Below are 19684 nucleotides of genomic sequence, written 5' to 3'. Positions count from 1 at the left end.
CTGCTGCCACATCAGCATCCTTGAGTTGGAGCTTTCCTTACCTGGCATGCAGGGAGAAAGATGTAAACTGAATGTAAATATGCAGTTGCTACATTGAAACAGCCCCTTTGTCTGATTCTGCGCTGATACTTTCTTTCCTTCTTATTTGTTTATTTCATTTACTATTTGCATATATAGCCTGCCCCATTCACCAACTGGTCCTAGGACATCTTACAAAAATACTGCACTTAAAATACGTAAAATTCACATTTAAATCATGAAATAGAACCGCATAACAAATGTGGCAAAACAGTAGCACAGACTAGCAGTGCACAGCAACGCTGGTGAAGGGAAGATATCCACTTAGGCAAAGCTCTGGGTAAAAAGGTGCATCTTGGCCAATTGTCAAACTGCTTACAATAAAGGCACAAGATGCATCTCAGAGGGAAGTCATTCCAACACCTGGGGGCCACCATAGAGAAGGCCCTTACGTGTTTTGCCCACAAAGCTTTCCCTGCTGATCTTAACTCCCTTGGCAGGTTGATGCCTGGTCATTTTGATTTTTGACATTGTAGAGATCCCCATCAGTATTTCTTCCCTGTTTAAAAAATACCTCCTGCACTTGGTATGTGAACCCACTCTACTGTGGGCCATAATCTTCCCTGAACACCCACAACAGAACATTTTGTAGCCTCATTCCCCTACCAGAGTTTGGTATAGTTACTTGTAAGTTTGAGTTCAATGGCTTACATATTGCAAGAATCCCTTCGGCAATGTCTTACCATACAGGCAACTAAGATTGGAACTACACAGTGGCAAGTGTATATTTCCAAACCTGCATCTGTCAGAGCCAGAACATTTGTAGGGGAGAAGTGATAGGCAGGAAGAAGGAATGCTTAAGCTTTTCTGCTGCCAGAAGCTATTGAAACAGAGTGCAATAAGATAAAACAAGATAAAATACAAAACATCAAGCTCTTACAAACAAGAAAACAGTTTCTACAATTGAATTTCCATAAAATGTCTTCTTAAACAAAAACACCTTCAGTGGCCTGAACATCTTGTTTGCCTAATTTCAGCTGGTAACTGATTCCAAAGGGCTACATCCGGTTTCTTGTACAACTAAGCACATCTCTGGGGAGTATTGGTACTCTCAGTGCCATCTGAGGAGTGCTGTTGCTGCTTATGGCTATACATACAGTCATTTGCCAAGCAGTAACTTACAGAGTAATCTACTACCACCACTCCTTACACCAGGCTGGAAGTGTAGGGGGTTGGATTAGGTAGAAATGTTCTTCCACTCAGCTCAGCTAATCAGCAGGAGGCCTGCTGGCTTGGACCAGTAGAAACATGGAGTTCACGGGGGCTGAGCTGACTTGAGATCTAGTGCTCACAAACTCCATGTGGTAGCATGGGGCCTGGTTGTCCTTCTCCCTACCTCCCACTGCCATGAGTGGCTCTGACACTCTGCAAAACCCCTCCTTCATGTGATGGGAGATACAATTGTGCCCTTACTTGAAAGGTATCATCCTGCTGAGTAATATGGAAGGTGTTTGCCATCTTTCTACAACTGATGAGAAATTTGTGGAAGCAGAGCAATAGTAAAGCTGTCCTCTTCATTTGGCAAGATGATACAGAGGACTGGCTTAGCAGGTGGCTACAGCACACTGTGACAAATCTGTACTTGCCCATAAAGGGGGGGGGGGGGAAGAAGGCTAGTTTCTTCCCATATTAAAATGAGACATTCACTGCCTGTCTCCCTGGCCTGGAGGACTGATTTTAAGTACTCCCCGAACCATCTACTCTTTAGTTTTAACCAATGTGTACCATTAACAGGACACATCTTGTTTAATTCTACTCCAGAGACTAAGCCACCTACAGTTCAGTGGTCTCCTAGATTAAATTATCAATACTATTAATGGCTACAACTCTCTCTATTGATCTATTGAGTTGGGCATCCAAAGGGATGTTTTTATCAAGGAAGGGAATCATTGAAGAGTAGCAGAAGCTTTAGATTGGTTTTACTGACAGCATCACTTACTAAAACTAGGAAAAGATTAAGCAGGTTCAGTGCCCCTTCTTCCCTTCAGCTATTTCAGCATGAACTAGAGAAATATTGCACACTGTTTTTAGCATGTACTTGTTAGGGACTGGCTGGATGAGGAAGAGTGGTGGCAGGCACCAGGCAGGGAACTCCCTAGGGATGCATCAAAGGAGGAAAGATCAGAGCCCAGGAGTGGTGGTGTGACACGGAGGACAGGTCATAGGGGGAAGGAGGGGAGGAGTGGTTGGATTCTGAAAAGGCAACAGACTTTAGTGAGCAAGAAGAGCCAAGGGCAGAAAGAAGTTTCTGACTCAGCTGATGAAATATCCCAGGAGCTTGCTGCTCCTACTGTACTAAGCTCCCCTTCCCACTTCTCTCCAAGGTCACAGAGGGCTATACAGTATGTGTAGCAAAACAAAGGGCACAGATCCGCACACACTACACATAGTTTGAGGTTGCTTGGCAAAACATCCAGCTTGGGGGCGGGGGAGCTTAGAGGGAAGTAGAAGATGAAAACCTTCAGTCCTGGCAACTGTTTCATAGGGGCCAGTCCTGTTTGTAGGCATTGCTGTCTGGTGGTATGCTGTTTTCTTGAATAAAAGAGCTAACTTTTCTGCTTGTCTCTGCATCTCACAGTACGGCTTTATAGCATGCTCAAAGAGGTCTCTTAAAATGCCATGAGTGACTTCTCTGGAGTTGCCCTGCCATAGCACTACTGCCCAGCTTCCTAACTTCAAAGCACATTGGATCTTTCAAAGCATTCTTGTTTCGTCTCTGAGAAGCAGAAAAATAATTTCATAGGATTTTTTTTGTTCTTCTGGTAGTAGGATTTTTATTATTTTATCACAACATGGGTACATCCTCTGTGACAGATTTATGGATGAGTGGAGGTATGTCTTCTTTCATGATTTAGCTCGCAGGATAGCTCAGTCAGTAGAGCATGAGACTCTTAATTGCAGGGTCATGAGTTTGAGCCTCATGTGGGACAAAAAGATTTCTGCACTGCGGGAAGTTGGACTAGATGATCCTCACGGTCCCTTCCAACTCTACAATTCTAGGATTCTAGGATTTATTTTATTTTTTACTACAATCTCTATAATGCACTGCTGTATGAGTATACAAAGTGGTTTATAAGTCTTAATCTAAGGGCTGCAACACACAAGATGAAAATTTCCCACATAGCAGTCAATTCCATTTTTCTAAGCAGCGTGACTCTCCTGTGTAGATTTGTCATTTTGGATAAATGCACATGCATCTGTTTCTCCACAAGTATACACTGTGGTAAAATGCCTTGGCAAAATACACACACACACACACACACACACACACACACACACACTGAACAAACTATATGTAAGATCTATGGCCTTTCCTGCCTACCTAAAAGTGACTTCCACATACCAAATTTTGCATGGTGAAGCAGCCATCATTTACCTTCCCAATAACCCTGTTTCCTATTTTGAATAACTGGGATGAAAGAACAGTAACTTGCTCCAAGCCTTCCTGGAGGTCCAAGGTCCTACTTTTCTGCTTCTGCACCTCCCTCAACCCAGTCCCTCCATTTCACATTAAAGAGAGTTATGCGGAGGACTTCTCTGTGCAAGAGAAACAAGAGCACCTGTGTCCCCGTTCTTTGGCAAGCGAGGTTGCTCTCATAATGTGCAAAGAAAAATTATTTGCCCAATTTAAGTGTCAGGCTGAATGCTCCATGAATGCACTGCTTTGCATTTAACTATGACAAACAGCTAATATGTTCATGCCAAAAGCACCCTCATTTCTGTTTGTGAGTGTGTGATTACAGGCAACCACAGAGACAATTTTATTTTATTTTTTGCCTCTTTGTTGTGAACCTGCAGGATAAATCTGAATATGAGATGAGGTAGTAACTAAAGAACAATTTCTCCTGCTTTCTAAGGAGCTCTAATACCTTAAGCAGTAATAAAGTAGCAGCTGGCACACTATGTTTTAATTTCTGAATAGCCAGGGCATAATGCACAGCATTAATCCTTCCAGCTGTCCAGTAGTTAAACAGCATGTAAAATCAATGGTGTAGTATTCTTTCCTGCCTTATCTTATTTATCAAAGACTTACACTTGATAAACCTGCAACTATTATTGTTTCCATCTCTGTGTTCCTTTTAGATTCTTCTGTGTTCTTTGACTGTGACAAAATAATGAAATGGGGGAATTTGGAAGAAACATTTTGCTCTAATGGCTTGGAAGAGAGCCAAGGGGCTATTCCAGTCTCCACTAGGCATAAGTTCAGATAATGAGATATGTATTGCTATAATGTTTAGCATCAGACTTCATATTTAGTTGGAAGTACTAACTGAAGAGCCCATTACCTTGTATTTTACTTGAAAACTATTTTTGAAGATAATTTCTTCATAATGTCTCCTGTTTTCCTTCCACTCCTTCCCACGGGCCTTTTTCTCCACCTGTCCCAACCTTTTATGGGTAAAATTTGATGTGCCAAACTCCAGATTTCTCCTGATTCTTTTCCTCTTTGCTTCAGTGGAGTTAATGACAAAATGTGCTAAATACTGGGGATATTTAGGCCTTGAAATGCAGCAGTCTTCATCTCTGCCCTAGTGGAGAATTCCCATCAAGAGAATTAAATTAGCGGAAGTAGAAGTTTTATGGGGCGATGACCCCACTTACTCGTACTAGGAGCAGTGCCTTATACATCATTATTCAGTAGAGTTGCACTGCTGGGAGTCTGTGTCTCAGTCGTTGTAGCTGCAAGGTTCTCTTACTGAATGAAGCAAGCTTTTCTTATTCCTTTTGATCAGCTTAGATTATTCTTATTCTGCTCATTGACTCAGAAGTTGACCGTGAGCGTAGAAGTTGGGAGGGAGTTTCTGCTCTGCTTCTGATAGATGGGTTTCCAGGGCATCCTCATCTCCGGGGCCTGTATCTGCTTGAGAATTTGAAATCCAAAATGTGTATCATTTGGATATGGGAGGATAGCATTTTTCAAAGGTTGTGCACCTATATATTCATTATAAAAATGTGTCATTACTTTGTTTATATAATGCAAAACTGGCCTGTTTTTCATTAATTCATTGAATTCTTTTTAAAAAGATCATAATAATACAACTTTTTAAAATTTACACTCAAACCTTCAATAACTACTCTTTTTAAGGCAGTTTTACAATTCAGTAAAAGCACTTGGGACGCGGGTGGCGCTGTAGGTTAAACCACAGAGCCTAGAACTTGACGATCAGAAGGTCGGCGGTTCGAATCCCCGCGATGGGGTGAGCTCCCATTGCTCGGTCCCTGCTCCTGCCAACCTAGCAGCTTGAAAGCACGTCAAAGTGCAAGTAGATAAATAGGTACCGCTCCAGCGGGAAGGTAAACGGCGTTTCCGTGCGCTGCTCTGGTTCACCAGAAGCGGCTTAGTCATGCTGGCCACATGACCCGGAAGCTCCCTCGGCCAATAAAGCGAGATGAGCGCTACAACCCTAGAGTTGGCCACGACTGGACCTAATGGTCAGGGGTCCCTTTCCCCTTTACCTTACAATGCCACACTAGCTGCTACAGTAGCTTTGTTAATAGTAGTCTGTCTAAATTGAAAAAGTCCTTCTTGCGTTCAGATAGGTTGGCCAGAGCATGAAATGAAAGCTCCTTCCTTGGCCCTAACTCCTTTAGCTCATGTCCTGCTTTCCAGCTCCACTTCTGGATAACTCCAGTACTTTGGAACAAGTAGCACAAAATAGCTAACAGAAGGTTATGTGGAAGTGAAGCGTTCTTTACTGATTCCAGTGGAGCCATTCTGAGATACCAGACTAGCCTTCATCAGCCATTGATTTGATCCAGTTCATTTTCAAAATGAGTAATGGTTCCTTTGCATCCACAGTGTTTCCAGGGAAATTGTTCCAAAATTTTACTCTATGCATTTCAGGAATATGTTTTCCTGCCACAGTTCCTATCACTGGACCATGTTTTATTATGTGACAAATAATATTAGCTGTTTCAACATGCCATGCCATGTACCAAATATGTGAGCTAATAGTCAATTACACGCACAACCTCATTTGTTTCTGGGAAAGCTGTTGCGAAATTGCTAGTTTAGCTGACAAGTCTCATCCAGACTGGAGAAAAATGGGCACATACCAAAGCAATTCAGTACAAACTGAACATAACACTCTGGGAATGTTAATTGTTTATAATGCTGCACTTGTTGTATTGAGGGGTAAAGTGCATTAAATAACCTGATGGACCATTTTGTGATTGGCAGATTGAAAAGAACTTGCCTGAAAAGCACCATTGCCTCGGAAACTATTTTGGGAAAAGTTGTTTTCACAACAATACATTACCTGTGATATTTGTGAGGAAAATTGTTACCTTTATTACATAGGCCAAAAGTGCTGTGGCATGTATATTGATTGATTTACCAGTTAATTGGTTAAATTGGCTACAGTTAGTCAACTAAAAACAAAAGTAGGACATTTATAGCGGTTTATAAACTTTTAAACTTGATATGAACTCTAAACATTTCTCACGCTTAAAAAACCCAACTGAAAAACCCCAAGGGTTTATTACCACCAACCCACAGAGATGTAGTCATCTCAGGTAGTAGACTGGGATTCTATTGAAGGAGAGTTTCCCCTCCCCGCTCTTAAGTGCTACAGTCTCTCAGAGGTCATCTTTCAGGGGTGACTTGCCAGTAGTGGAGTCAAAAGTGAGCAGAATCCCACCCTCACTCTGACACCCCCTTTCCCCTCTCTTTTTGACACCCTTTTCTCTATCTCTCACTCTCCTCCTTCCTTTCCTCCCAGTGGTTTGCAAGGAGAGAAACAGATCTCTCTTGCTAGCAGTCTGAGCTGATCCCTTGCAAAGGGCTTTTGAAATTAAGTCACATGTGGCAGTAGGACCATAGTTTGCCCATCCCTACATTAAAGTATGGTAATTTTGTCAAATTAGGAGTGCCACTCTTTGGACTTTCAGTCTCAAGTAGCAATATACCTAACATCTCTTCTGGAGCTATTTTCCCAGTATTGTTCTCCCCAGGGTTAATGATCTGACTAACCATTCAGTCAAAGCACTTGTATGGAAATTTACAGTTAGAGAAGCTTTTTTTGCTTGTCCCTTCTTTTATTACAAAGCACTCTTAAGGAAAAGAATGCAAGAGACATCTAAATGCCCTTACATGCATATTGAGTCAGTGCTTTTTTTTCTTTCCTTCCATTTCCCCCCTCCACATACACACAGACAAATAACTGTAGGAAATGAGGTGCATTATGCCAGTTTTCATAATATACTCTTCTTAACTGCATCATTTCAGTTTTCTAGTGAACAAAACATGTATGGGGGCGTTTGGTCATAAGATATATATTGGTCTATAGATGACTAAATATGCTTCTCCATCTCTCTCTCTCTTCTACCCCACTCCACATTTTTCTTTCTTTTTAGAGGAAGAGATAGGGAAAGTAAAGCTGCATTATTGTTTACTGCTCTCATTTTAATGCTCCTGGTACAACTTTCCTTGGTATCTAGGATCCTGAAGATTACTTTTGAGAGCTCTTTAAGTGGCAACTGCAATTGCAGCAGCTCTTTCTTGGAACCTTGAAGAACAAAACTAAAAAGAAATCCATATCTTTCCCCTCGCAAGTAAAGAAACTCATACCGTAAATCAAAGAAACAGATGGCTTCTGTTAAAGCCAGCACATCTTATTTATTATCATTTAGCATTGCATCCATTGGTTATTTGAGATGGCCTTTGATGTGAGAACACATAGGTCCATAAGCAGGCGCAGAGGAGATGAGGAAGAAGCATTATATTAATTTGTATCAGCTGCTGGTGGAGGGTCATTTTTGTGCATATGTGTGGAATTGTCTTATTTGCATGTTTGGCAGATTTCAATAGACAGAGAAAAGGTATACAAGCAGAAGGAAGGGCGGAGATGAGCTAATGAAGAATGAAAGAAAGAAATGCTTGTTAGACCCACAGGAAAGATAAATAAATTCACAGCTGAAGTTTATAAATTGCATCAGCCCTGCCAAAAAAAAAGGAGGGTTGCTTATGCAAACTTTGCTCATTGATTTGTAATCCACTCAAATGAAATCTACAAAGGCAATTTCCTCTATGCAACCTGGAGTGCTACATTAGCAGCGTACAGTCACTGCATCTTTCACGTTTATCAAAACTCTTTGAACTTTTCAGGAAAGCTTTTATCCTTGCTACCGTAAATTATTATCTAATAAGGGAATGAGGCTAGTGATCCAAGAGGGCTGCTGTTGAGCTATTAAGCAAGATGAATAGGCCAGTTGAAAGTGCCAATTAAGTACAGGGTACTTGGGGGAACCGAAGGGAGAGATGGCCACTCTCTGGCTGTAAGAAAGTGTTAGCTACGATGGTCATGGGTTGGATCATGTCTGCATGATCATGAAGTTCTGAAATCTTAGACTTCTGGCGGTTTGAAATAAGCACCAGAAGGACTGGCATTAAGGTATGTCACAAACCCTTTTGTATAGGAGACTGAATTACATGCTATGTAGCCCATGTGGACTTGTTTATAGGATTGAGGAGAGATTTCACAGCAACTTGATAATTCAGGATTGCAGTTCCAAAACCATCAGGCTCAATCTTGGAATGCATGAACAACCCCCAAAGTATCTCTGATCCCCCTACAAAAACACAAGGAGCCCCCATCAGTATAAATACCATAATTTTTTGCTCTATAAAACTCACTTTTTCCCTCCTAAAAAGTAAGGGGAAATGTGTGTGCGTCTTATGGAGCGAATGCAGGCTGCACAGCTATCACAGAAGCCAGAACAGCAAGAGGGATTGCTGCTTTCACTGCGCAGCTATCCCTCTTGCTGTTTTGGCTTCTGAGATTCAGAATATTTTTTTTTCTTGTTTTCCTCCTCCAAAAACTAGGTGCGTCTTGTGGTCTGGTGCGTCTTATAGAGCGAAAAATACGGTAGGTTTGTGGAACTGTTGCCAAAGCCTTCCTCCACTCCTGACCCAGTTGGTGCAAAGCTACTGCAATGCTGTTGTCTTTAAGCTCAGCCTACAATCACAACAGAGGTGAGGGGAAAGTGCCCAGTTTTCTTTAGCGTCCTTCAGCCATGGGCCGGGGCGTCAGGCTGAGAAAGGCTGCTTTTCACTTAAGCAGACAGGAGCCTCCAAAAGAGTTGCTTGTACCACCAGGGCCTGTGGGCAAAAGCCAGAACTTACAGGTGTCTTCCTTTGCTCCTGAGGATCCAAAGCCCTCTCACAGCACCTCTCAAGCCCAGTGGTACAGGGAGTGTACCAGGTGGTAGGCTAAGGAATGGAGGAGGCAGTGCCTATCTTCAAGCCAGAAGGTTGGCCCCCTGAAGCTCTCAACAAGGGGGCAGAGCCCAGGAGAGGAAGTCTTAAAAAGGCTCAGTCTACTCTCAAGCTCTATTTGAGCAAGTTGGTCACTTGGAGCTTTCTGTGGTCAGGCAATTCTTGCCCTGTAGAATCCAGCAGCAGACCAGAACACCTTTTGGGAGCTGGGGTGGTCAAGGTGTTAATTAAAAAGGAAAGTGCCAAGTCTTTTCTCAGTATTTCAAAGGAAGTCTCCGATTGTGTTTTCATAAGTGGTGGGAATTAGGTGGCTTGGCAGCTTTTAGCTGTAATGGGGAACTTAAATAGATTCAGGGTCGGCCTTTGTCACACCACACCTGTCTTGTGCCTTAGCTCACTGCACTCTACTGTTTTAAGCTGTTCTTTCCCAGCTGACTTACTTCTGGCATTGGAGCCAAGCTTGGGAGAAGCAGTTAGCTCAGTTGGTTAGAGCATGGTGCTGATGATGCCAAGGTTGCAAGTTTGATCCCCGTATGGGACAGCTGCATATTCCTGCATTGAAGTGGGTTGAACTAGATGATCCTTAGGGTCCCTTCCAAGTCTACAATTCTATGATTTCTATGAGTTTAAAGCAGCAGAGTATGGTAAAGTGAAGTAGGAGGAGGATGTGGGCTTCACTCTCCTCTTCTACTGCTTTTTACATAAAACATTAACCCACCCCCTGCCTTAAAGTCAAGCAGGCATGTTTCATAAACACTTCTATGTACAGTTTGACCCAATTCTGTGCACCTCCATCCTGCAGTTAAGTTGCATATCACAGTCTTTGGGCACAAGCCACCTGATGCTGCAAATGAAACAAGGAAAGAAATTTAGAATTGAGGCTTGCCTCTACAGTAATTAGATACCTTGGCATAAATAAAGACCAGTGGACCAGTTGTGGGGGTTTTTTAACGGCCTCCTCCAGCTTAACCCCCCTCCTCCATATTGTTATTATCTCAGCTACTAGTAAGCTGTGTGGGATCTCACTGGAATGGTATAGGAGGAGCAATGTTTACTTCAACTGTTAACAAAAAAATGCCCTCTTGCGCCAATTAAAAGAACTTGTTTCCGAGAGTGATGTTTCATGTTGCATAATTTGTAAAAATAATCATTTCCCTATGGATCCTTGAAAGCGCTGAAGCAGAGGTGTGTGTGTCTGTGTCTTAATAGCGAAACAAATTACACACAGTTAAGAGTTTTCAATGGTAGCTCTTGATGGGGGGGGTTGAATTTGCTTTTGGTAAGCTAAGTGACCATTAGTTCCCTGCCACTAGGGCACCTGGAAGTTTTAATTTGAACTACTTCCTCTAGTTCAACTTTGAATCAGGCATGCAGAGATTGGAGGAGAGAGAAAAATATCAATCCCAACTTTACAGCTCAGAAAACTCTCATTTGTATGCAAATGCCACACGGTGACTTCCAGGGGAAAATTTCACTGTGTTGCAAAGGGGCTTATCAGTGCAACTCAGAAGCTAAATCCCTGCGTACCTCACTGAGCATTTGCCCTATGCATACCTCTTAATGTGTTCAAAACAAGACATGCTGTGAAATTCAGAAATCTACTTACGTTTGGAGGGGAATGAAATTGGCACTCATGAAGGGCCAGAGCAGAGTATACTGTAGTGCAGATAACAAGCCTGCATGCACTTGAGTCATCCCCTGGTCTTTAACTGGGGCATTCTGATATCTGGCCTCCCCAACTGGCTGCAATGCTGATCTCCAGCCTTTCTATGCAACTGATTTGCTCTTTTTTCCCCTCCAAATTTGTACAGTTGTTCCCTCTCACTGTTTTATAAAAAGGTAAAGGTAAAGGTACCCCTGCCCGTATGGGCCAGTCGTGTCCGACTCTAGGGTTGTGCGCTCATCTCACTCTATAGGCCGGGCGCCAGCGCTGTCCGGAGACACTTCCGGGTTACGTGGCCAGCGTGAAGAAGCTGCTCTGGCAAGCCGGCACCAGCGCAGCACACGGAAACGCCGTTTACACTGTTTTATAGTGACCTGCAATTCTTGGACTACTCCAGTTAGATTTGCCACTTTGCTGCTTTCACACTTAAAAGAGATTTTGGACCATCTGGCCATTTTTTCCTTTAGCTCAGCCCCGATGCTAGACATTTTCCCATTTGCATTCATTTTGAAGAGCGAGCATGAGCAAATGAGACTGAAGTGTTCTCCCCCTCTTGATCTCCCTTGGGGGTGGGTAGAATGCACATTGCAGGGGCAACTTCTTGAGTTCCTAGTTGCATATTGCATTGCGCAGCTGAAGGCACCTCTTCTCCCCCTGCCCCTTGACACGCTTGCACTCACTACAGACATAAAGATGGCACAGGACACGCCATCCTTTTTGGGTTCTTGTTGGGTTAGCAGGCACCAGCAAGGAGAGAAGTATTAAAATGAACCTTTCCTTAGTTGAGTATTCAAGATATATTTTATGACCCTTCTGATCACCTGGAGTAAACTGAATACCCCTTATCCATTTGTTTGCCATCTTTGCGACTCATCCACTTCTTTTTTGTTTAGTCCTGTAGCACACAATCAGGAATGCAAGAAGTATCCCTGGGAAAGACAGGTAGCTGATTTCCCCCTGACGCTCTCTCTGCTGATGAGCAGGAAGCAGGCCATGGAAGCTGTGCACCCTTTGGTTCTGTAGTTACCATTATGAATTGGGTTGGTGTTGGTGCAGTAATATAAGCTATATCAGATGCACTGTGTGGACCTTCCAGTCCCTGAAATAGAGGTGTAGCTGTGCCCTTGGTGGTAGTGGATAAGAATGAGGATAGCAAGAGCAATCTCTATTATTTCTTTCAATGAGGAGCAAGTGGAAGCATCGGAATGGAACAAAGTAGGAGGCAGTGGTGATAAAATACACACATGTGCATGCAGTAAAAATGCATGTTAATCCCCACCCCCATTGGGAAATAGGAAACAAAAAGAGATTTGGGTGACTCTTTGGAGAAAGGCTGAAATGCTGAAAATATGGGAGACTATGTCTGCTGGGTAGGCTTGAGCTCTCCTAACTCGCCTCTTTTGCTTTTATTCCACAGTCTGTTCCCCTACTGAGTTCCAGTGCAGCAACAAGACCTGCATAGCTACAATTTTTGTCTGTGATGGTGACGATGATTGTGGTGATGGCAGTGATGAGAGGAAGTGCCCACCCCTCACCTGCAACCCCAACGAGTTCCAGTGCAATAACAGCCTGTGCATCCCAGAGATCTGGGTCTGTGATAATCAGCCTGATTGTGAGGACCATTCCGATGAGTCAGCGGAGAAGTGTGGCTACAAAGCCAAGCCGCAAGCCACGAGCACCTGTGCAGCTCACGAGTTCCGGTGCGGCAATGGAGAATGCATCCATCTGAACTGGAAATGTGACGGAGATGAGGACTGTAAAGACAAGTCGGATGAGCAAGATTGTCGTAAGTGTCCACGGGGCATTGAATGGCACATGGGGAGTTAGTCTTCTTATGGGGTATTTTTGTGGGCCTGTCAACGGTCATCTATCCTAAAGTGATTGCCCTTGCAATCCAGCCCTATGCATGCTTACTTGGAGGTAACATCTCACTGAGTTCAGAGGGTCTTACTCCCAGAGATGCATAGAACTGCAGCCTTTCATGATTACATGTGAATCAGTGAATCGGAGGTAGAAATGAGTTGCAAAAGAGCTGCCACCACCAAGCAAACCAGGGCTGCTTCTTTCATGCATCTTTTATCCCAAGATAAGGTGTCATTAGTGGATTCGGTTGCTGTTCCATACTGACCTGTGAATCACCCAAGATAATCAGGAAAATAGTGTTGCTGAAACTCCAGGTTGTTATTTCAAGATAAAAATTCTGAAGTGCAGCCCCATGATAGCTAAATTATTATGGTAGAAATGAGCCCACAGGCTCCCAAGAGCAACATGTTATATTTTTAAAAGCAAACTTTATTACTGTGTGTGTGTGTGTATACGCACGCGCACACAGACAGAGCAAAATACATACAATGTGTACCCAAATGTGACTTCAGCAGTTTCAGAAAAGCATGTACAGTGGTGCACCGCAAGACGAATGCCTCGCAAGACGAAAAACTTGCTAGACGAAAGAGTTTTTCGTTTTTGAGGTGCTTCGCAAGACGAATTTCCCTATGGGCTTGCTTCGCAAGACAAAAACGTCTTGCGAGTTCTTGCGAGTTTTTTCCCCTTTTCCCCCCCTTTTCTAAACCGCTAATAGCCACTAAGCCGCTAATAGCGCTAATCCGCTAAGCCGCTAATGGCCGTGCTTCACAAGACGAAAAAACCACAAGACGAAGAGACTCGCGGAACAAATTAATTTCGTCTTGCGAGGCACCACTGTATTTTAGATAGAACCTGCTTCAGATTTTCCTTTTTATAAATTATTTCCTTTAAATGATAATATTCTCATCATCTTATTCCTTTTTACATTTTCTTTATATGGTCTGTAGGATTATACCCATTTGGGGTATTTCAGCTACTGTTTTACAATTACTATTATTTCCATTTTCTTTCTATGTATATAGTACAGTGGTACTTTGGTTGTCAAACGGCTTGGCTCCCAAACAAATCGGCTCCTGAACACTGCAAACCCGGAAGTGAGTGTTTCAGTTTGTGAACGTTTTTTGGAAGCCAAACATCCGACATGGCTTCCATGGCTTCTGATTGAGTGCAGGAAGTTCCTACAGTCAATCGGAAGCCATGCCTTGGTTTTTGAATAGTTCTGGGAGTCGAACGGACTCCTGGAACAGATTAAGTTCAACAACCAAGGTACCACTGTATAATAATCTACACCCTTATTTATTGAATTACATATTAGCCCTTGAATCCATGAGCAACAGTTCTAGGCAAAGTGATAATGCTGCTGGCTTCTGTATAACATTTCTCCTGGCAGTTGGGTAGCCAGTCAGAGTTGATGGGCTAGTTAATTCTGTTAAGGCTATCCATAGAAAAGCATTTGCAGGACACTTTTCTGCTCCCGAACTGAGGCTATTGAAGAACCACTGCTATCTACAGCTGCATAAGTTTTGCATGCTAAAATAGAAGCTCCTCTCACAGAAGTCATCACGGTGTTCACAGCCCTAAGTTACTGAATAATGGATTTCTCTCCAGTTAGCTTTGTGCCTTCCACAGATTGCTGAAATGTTTGGGGATGTTTCATCCATTTTTCAGATGCTAAAAAGCTTAAGCTGGTCATTCACCCAATGACTGTGGGAGAGAGAGAAGGAAATGGAGAAAATGTTTCACTGAAATATTCATAATTGTGACACAGGAATGACATGAAATATTTACATTTAACAGCTACGTGTAAGCAGGATGCCTGATGAATGGCCATCTGTGAAAGATGAATTTTTTCGTTCCCTTTAGAAAGCCTCTTTCAATTTACATACAAAACTATGGGGGATATCATATGAATAAGTCCAATAACTAAGCGATGCCTGCCTTCAGGAATTTAACTCTGGTTTAAAAATCTCCCTTTGGGCTCCTGCATATACCACTTATTTTTCCTATCCAATCTTTGTTTTCTATCTTGCTTTTGTGACACCTCTTTCCTATATTGTGGCAAGGAATCTTAACAGGAACAGCCTAGAATTTTCTTCTTCCTTCCATGCTTTTTTGTTTTTAATAGCTTGTTCGGGTCAGTAAGATGGTGTCTTATCCAACATGTGTCATTTTGATGTCTTGGAGACAAACATTATTTTATTTATTTATTTATTTATTTATTTATTTATTTATTTATTTATACCCCGCCCATCTGGCTGGGTCTCCCCAGCCACTCTGGGTGGCTTCTAACAAAGATTAAAAATACATTAAAATGTCACACATTAAAAAAAATTCCCTAAACAGGGCTGCCTTCAGATGTCTTCTAAATGTTAGGTAGTTGTTTATCTCTTTGACATCTGATGAGAGGGTGTTCCACAGGGTGGGCGCCACTAGCGAAAAGGCCCTCTGCCTGGTTCCCTGTAGCTTTGCTTCTCGCAGTGAGGGAACCGCCAGAAGGCCCTTGGTGCTGGACCTCAGTGTCCGGGCAGAACGATGGGGTGGAGACGCTCCTTCAGGTATACTGGGCCGAGGCCGTTTAGGGCTATAAAGGTCAGCACCAACACTTTGAATTGTGCTCAGAAACGTACTGGGAGCCAATGTAGGTCTTTCAGGACTGGTGTTATATGGTCTCAGCGGCCGCTCCCAGTCACTAGTCTAGCTGCCGCATTCTGGATTAGTTGTAGTTTCCGGGTCACCTTCAAAGGTAGCCCCACGTAGAGCGCATTGCAATAGTCCAAGCGGGAGATAACTAGAGCATGCACCACTCTGGCGAGATAGTCCACGGGCAGGTAGGGTCTCAGCCTGCACACCAGATGGAGCTGATAGACCGCTGCCCTGAATACAGAATTAACCTGTGCCTCCATGGACAGCTGTGAGTCCAAAATGACTCCCAGGCTACGCACCTGGTCCTTCAGGGGCACAGTTACCCCATTCAGGACCAGGGAGTCCTCCACACCAGCCCGCCCCCTGTCCCCCAAGAACAGTACTTCTGTCTTGTCAGGATTCAACCTCAATCCATTAGCCACCATCCATCCTCCAACCGCCTCCAGGCACTCACACAGGACCTTCACTGGTTCTGATTTAAAAGAGAGGTAGACGTAGAGAGGTTTGACGTAGGCTAGAAATAAGCCTTCTGCCTGCATGTTCTCTCTTCTCTTTCCTTTCCCCTGTTTTTGCATGCCTTAATTCAATACCTTCTGGTTTGTTAAAACCACAGTTTTCTGTGACACTGAGCTGATAAATCACGATTTGATATCTTTGTTTGCAGGGAATGGTCAAACCACAGTTTGAGTGTGGCTTGCTATTCTGGTGTATACTGAGTGCTCAAACCACAGTTTTCAAATGTGAACATAATACAGAGAGTATTGAATTAAGGCACAAGAGAGAGGAGAGGAAGCCACAGGCATGCAGCACATCCCTGGCCCAACAAACCATAGAAACCATGATTTGTTGGGCAAAGACCGTCAGGTCTGAAGCAGGCCACAGTGATTTGTTTTCTTCCTGGAGATTTATTCCCATGTACACATTCCAATACTGTGGACCATGTTCAACCTAGTAGAAGTGGAAGCAAGCACAAGGGCTCCTGCTAACTCCTCTCCCTGAGGACTCCCAGAATTGCACGTTGAGGAGGTTGTTCTGCTGGGCAAACAGAAATGCTTGAGCTGGCATAATGTTTGCTTTAGTGCAATACTGAATTCTTCTCATCATGTTTATTGTGTTAAGTTCAAAATTCTCCTTTAAAAACATTGACATTACAAGCTCTGCTCTGGTCCCACTACACTTCTTTGTAGTGCACGTAATACAGGGATGTCAGGAATTAAAACTGAATCTGTCCTGAGGCCAGGTTCTTTCACTTGTTGCTGTAATTACTTTGAAAGAATGAAAGCACTGGCTATGTGTTAATTATGATAAATAGTAAAAATGCTTTGGCAGAGAAACAAAAAGGGAGATGAGCAGATGAACCAAAAAATAGAAAAGGTTTGCTTCGGTGGGTGATATTTCTTGTTTCTGTAGAAGTATTAAATATTTTTTAAATCCCTTAAAATGTGCTTAGTGACAGAGCACTGTGTGTGGCATCTCCTGCAAAATAATCTGAGGTGATGGTACTGAAAGAGGCCTTTGCTTGAGATAACTGGCAAATGACTGCTGATCTAGATAGACCCTCAGAATAAGGCAACTCATAGTATCCCTAAAGACATGCATGCCTTTAAAATTATTCATATGACATACAATACATTTACCTTTGAACAATATGAAATGTAATATAAGGAGTGTTTCAGCTATTAACGACATAGCCATAAGGAGACAGGCAGGAGATCAGCATGGATTGAATATGAGCATCGCAGGGCTTGCAGCAGGTCTGATATGCTTAATGAGTGTGGCAAGCCTCTGGAAATAACCCCGCACAGGTGCATTCTTCACAGTTCCCATTTGTGCTACAAATTTTCACGTGCAACTTTGGACTAATTACTCCAAATGCCTCCATATGGCACATTTTACCAGCTGGCAACAGAAGCCCTAAGCAGTTTGGTGGGTAGGCTTTTCTGGCTGATAGAGCAGGAGAACAACCTCATCACCAAACCCTTCAAGCATTTGCATTCCATAATTCAAGTTAGTGAAGAACGACGCTGCATTGTCCCATCCTTCTATGTTTTCAACCTGCCTTATTTTTTTGTGTTTCCATATTGCTTCACATTAACAGGCTAAATGGATTGTTAACAGGCTGTCATGGACAAATAAGTACCAGCTTGGTTCTATGGCTGCTCAGATCCCAAGGTGGCAATTTTCAGAATATTTGAATTGCTGATTTTTTGTTGAATTAGCTTAGTCCCATAGACTTCAATGAGGCCAAAGTGGCTTAAGTTGAAGAGGGCTGTGCTTGACAGTAGGTCCCCTATCCAAAACACGGTGATAAAACTGCAGTCCCCCAATGTACCATATGTCAGAAGGTAAACATGTAAAATGTGCCTTTTGGAATAAAAAATACCAGAGATGTTCAGGACAGTGCCTTGCAATGCAACATCCACTTTTTCTGGTGCTTTCTGCCACATGTTGCTGGATCTAAAAAGAATCCCCGTAGGATAATTGCACAAAGTCCTTTTTAAAAGATGTGCTAACATGCAGCACAGAGTGGAAACCTTGGCACACTCCCACATCTGACTTTCAACATACCTGCAAAGACACTTTTGCACTTTTTGACACTTTGGCGAGTTGGGAGGCATTTGTAACTTACTAAGGACAAACAGAAGCACTATAAAGCATTGTGCAAACAGTTCTCCTTGCCAGAGCATGGTTCAACATAGTGATCTTGAGTCCCTGCTGTGTGTATGTCCAGCATGGGGGATTGTACCATATCATGTTCTCATGCCTTATGGTGCCTGCTGTGCTTGTTGCTTGTTGCCTCCTTGCTGTGCCCCAGGGTATTGAGGAGCCATAATTTCTGATCTCCGGGACAGTTTGCGAAATTGCCGCAGAGATTCTCCCGGGAGGCTCTTGGATCACATGAATTAGTGTCTGTGTCATACTGCTCCAGCAACTCAATGGCAGTGATTTTCTGTCATTTAGGATAAGGATGCAATTCCCCAAAGAGGAGGCACTCAAATGAGTGCTTTGAGATAGGTTTATTCAGGGACACTGCGGCAGCTGTAAGCTTTGAAATTCAGCTCGGAGGTTGCTGTTTTGCACCCTCTAAAACCTTCAGTTGTTGCTGTTTTTTACTGACAGTTTTTTTGAAATGATAGAGACAATTAAGCTTGCTGAGCGAAAAGGTCCAGAATAAAAAGGGATTGGAAGCAGCTAGGACAGAAGAAGATATCCCCATGGTAGAAGGAACTGTTGTCAACAGCAAGGCCTACTGAGAAAACCATTCCCAGCAGGAAACTGGTCAAGACCATAAGGAGAGTTAATGTACTGAATAGGGTATTGGACTTTTTAAAAAGACAATTCAGACTGCCTCAACAGAATATGTCTATATTTGGAATGCTTTTGCGGGGGGTGACATTGATAATTTTTGATGGTGTTTTAGACTCCCTTTCTCTTATATGTACCTGCATAAGGATTTTTAAAAATGATTTATAACATTTCACCACTCGCTTCCTGTTCAGTTGACAGTTTGTTTTTTCACAGCCTCTATTTTCTCACACTGGTGAACTTTTAAGAATTTTCTTCTTTTAGATATGTATTTATTTATGAATCTGTCCCCCACATCTCAGTATAAGTATGTATGTATTTTTGTTTGCCTTGAAAATTGAATAAGGAGGAAGTACCGTAATCAAAGAAAATCTATGCTCAGCTATGAAGCTCACTGAGCGGCCCTGGGCTATTCACCCTCTTTCAGCCTAACCTCCATAACTGAGGTTCTGGCTGTGAGGTCAGAATTGGGCAAGTCCCTCTCCCCATGTATGCCGCACTGAATTCTAGTGTGGTAAGCAATGGTGCCAGTCCCCATGGAAGAAACTTCAGAAGAATAAAAAATATAAACAGCAATGTAAAATACAAGATAATTTCTACAAATCGCTCTCAGCGCCAAATGACCAGCAATAATAAAAAAGCACCCACTCAGCCCAAAATATAAAAACACAATTCCTCTAACTCTTCCTTTTCTAATAACAGTGCAGCAATAAAAATATGATTCACATATTGGTTACCTGAAGAAAATAATTACTTTAGGTCCTTTCCAACAGATGGGAGTGCAGTAGATTTCCAGAGGTCAAATGGCAATGAATTCCAGAACCCAGAGACTACCGCTAGAAACAGAACTGTTTATTTTATTTTATTTAAGTTTTCATTTATTTAAGTCCTGCTCTTTAGGACTAGTCTATCCA

The 19684-nt window shown here is 42.7% G+C and overlaps 1 protein-coding gene across 4 annotated transcripts in view; it reads left to right on the top strand.

Moving 5' to 3' along the window:
* Nucleotides 1-19684, top strand: part of LRP8 (LDL receptor related protein 8) — a 199220-nt gene that overhangs the window by 155747 nt on the left and 23789 nt on the right. For all 4 annotated transcript variants that reach the window (XM_079980724.1, XM_079980722.1, XM_079980723.1 and 1 more), the window contains one exon: nt 12376-12744. In XM_079980724.1, the coding sequence (XP_079836850.1) occupies nt 12376-12744 (369 nt within the window). The remainder of the gene's footprint in view (nt 1-12375; nt 12745-19684) is intronic.

Source organism: Podarcis cretensis (assembly GCF_951804945.1).
Source record: "Podarcis cretensis genome assembly, chromosome: 6".
Lineage (NCBI taxonomy): Eukaryota > Metazoa > Chordata > Lepidosauria > Squamata > Lacertidae > Podarcis > Podarcis cretensis.
The sequence above is the reverse complement of the archived record's forward strand: the minus strand, read 5'-3'. Positions and strand labels throughout refer to the sequence as shown.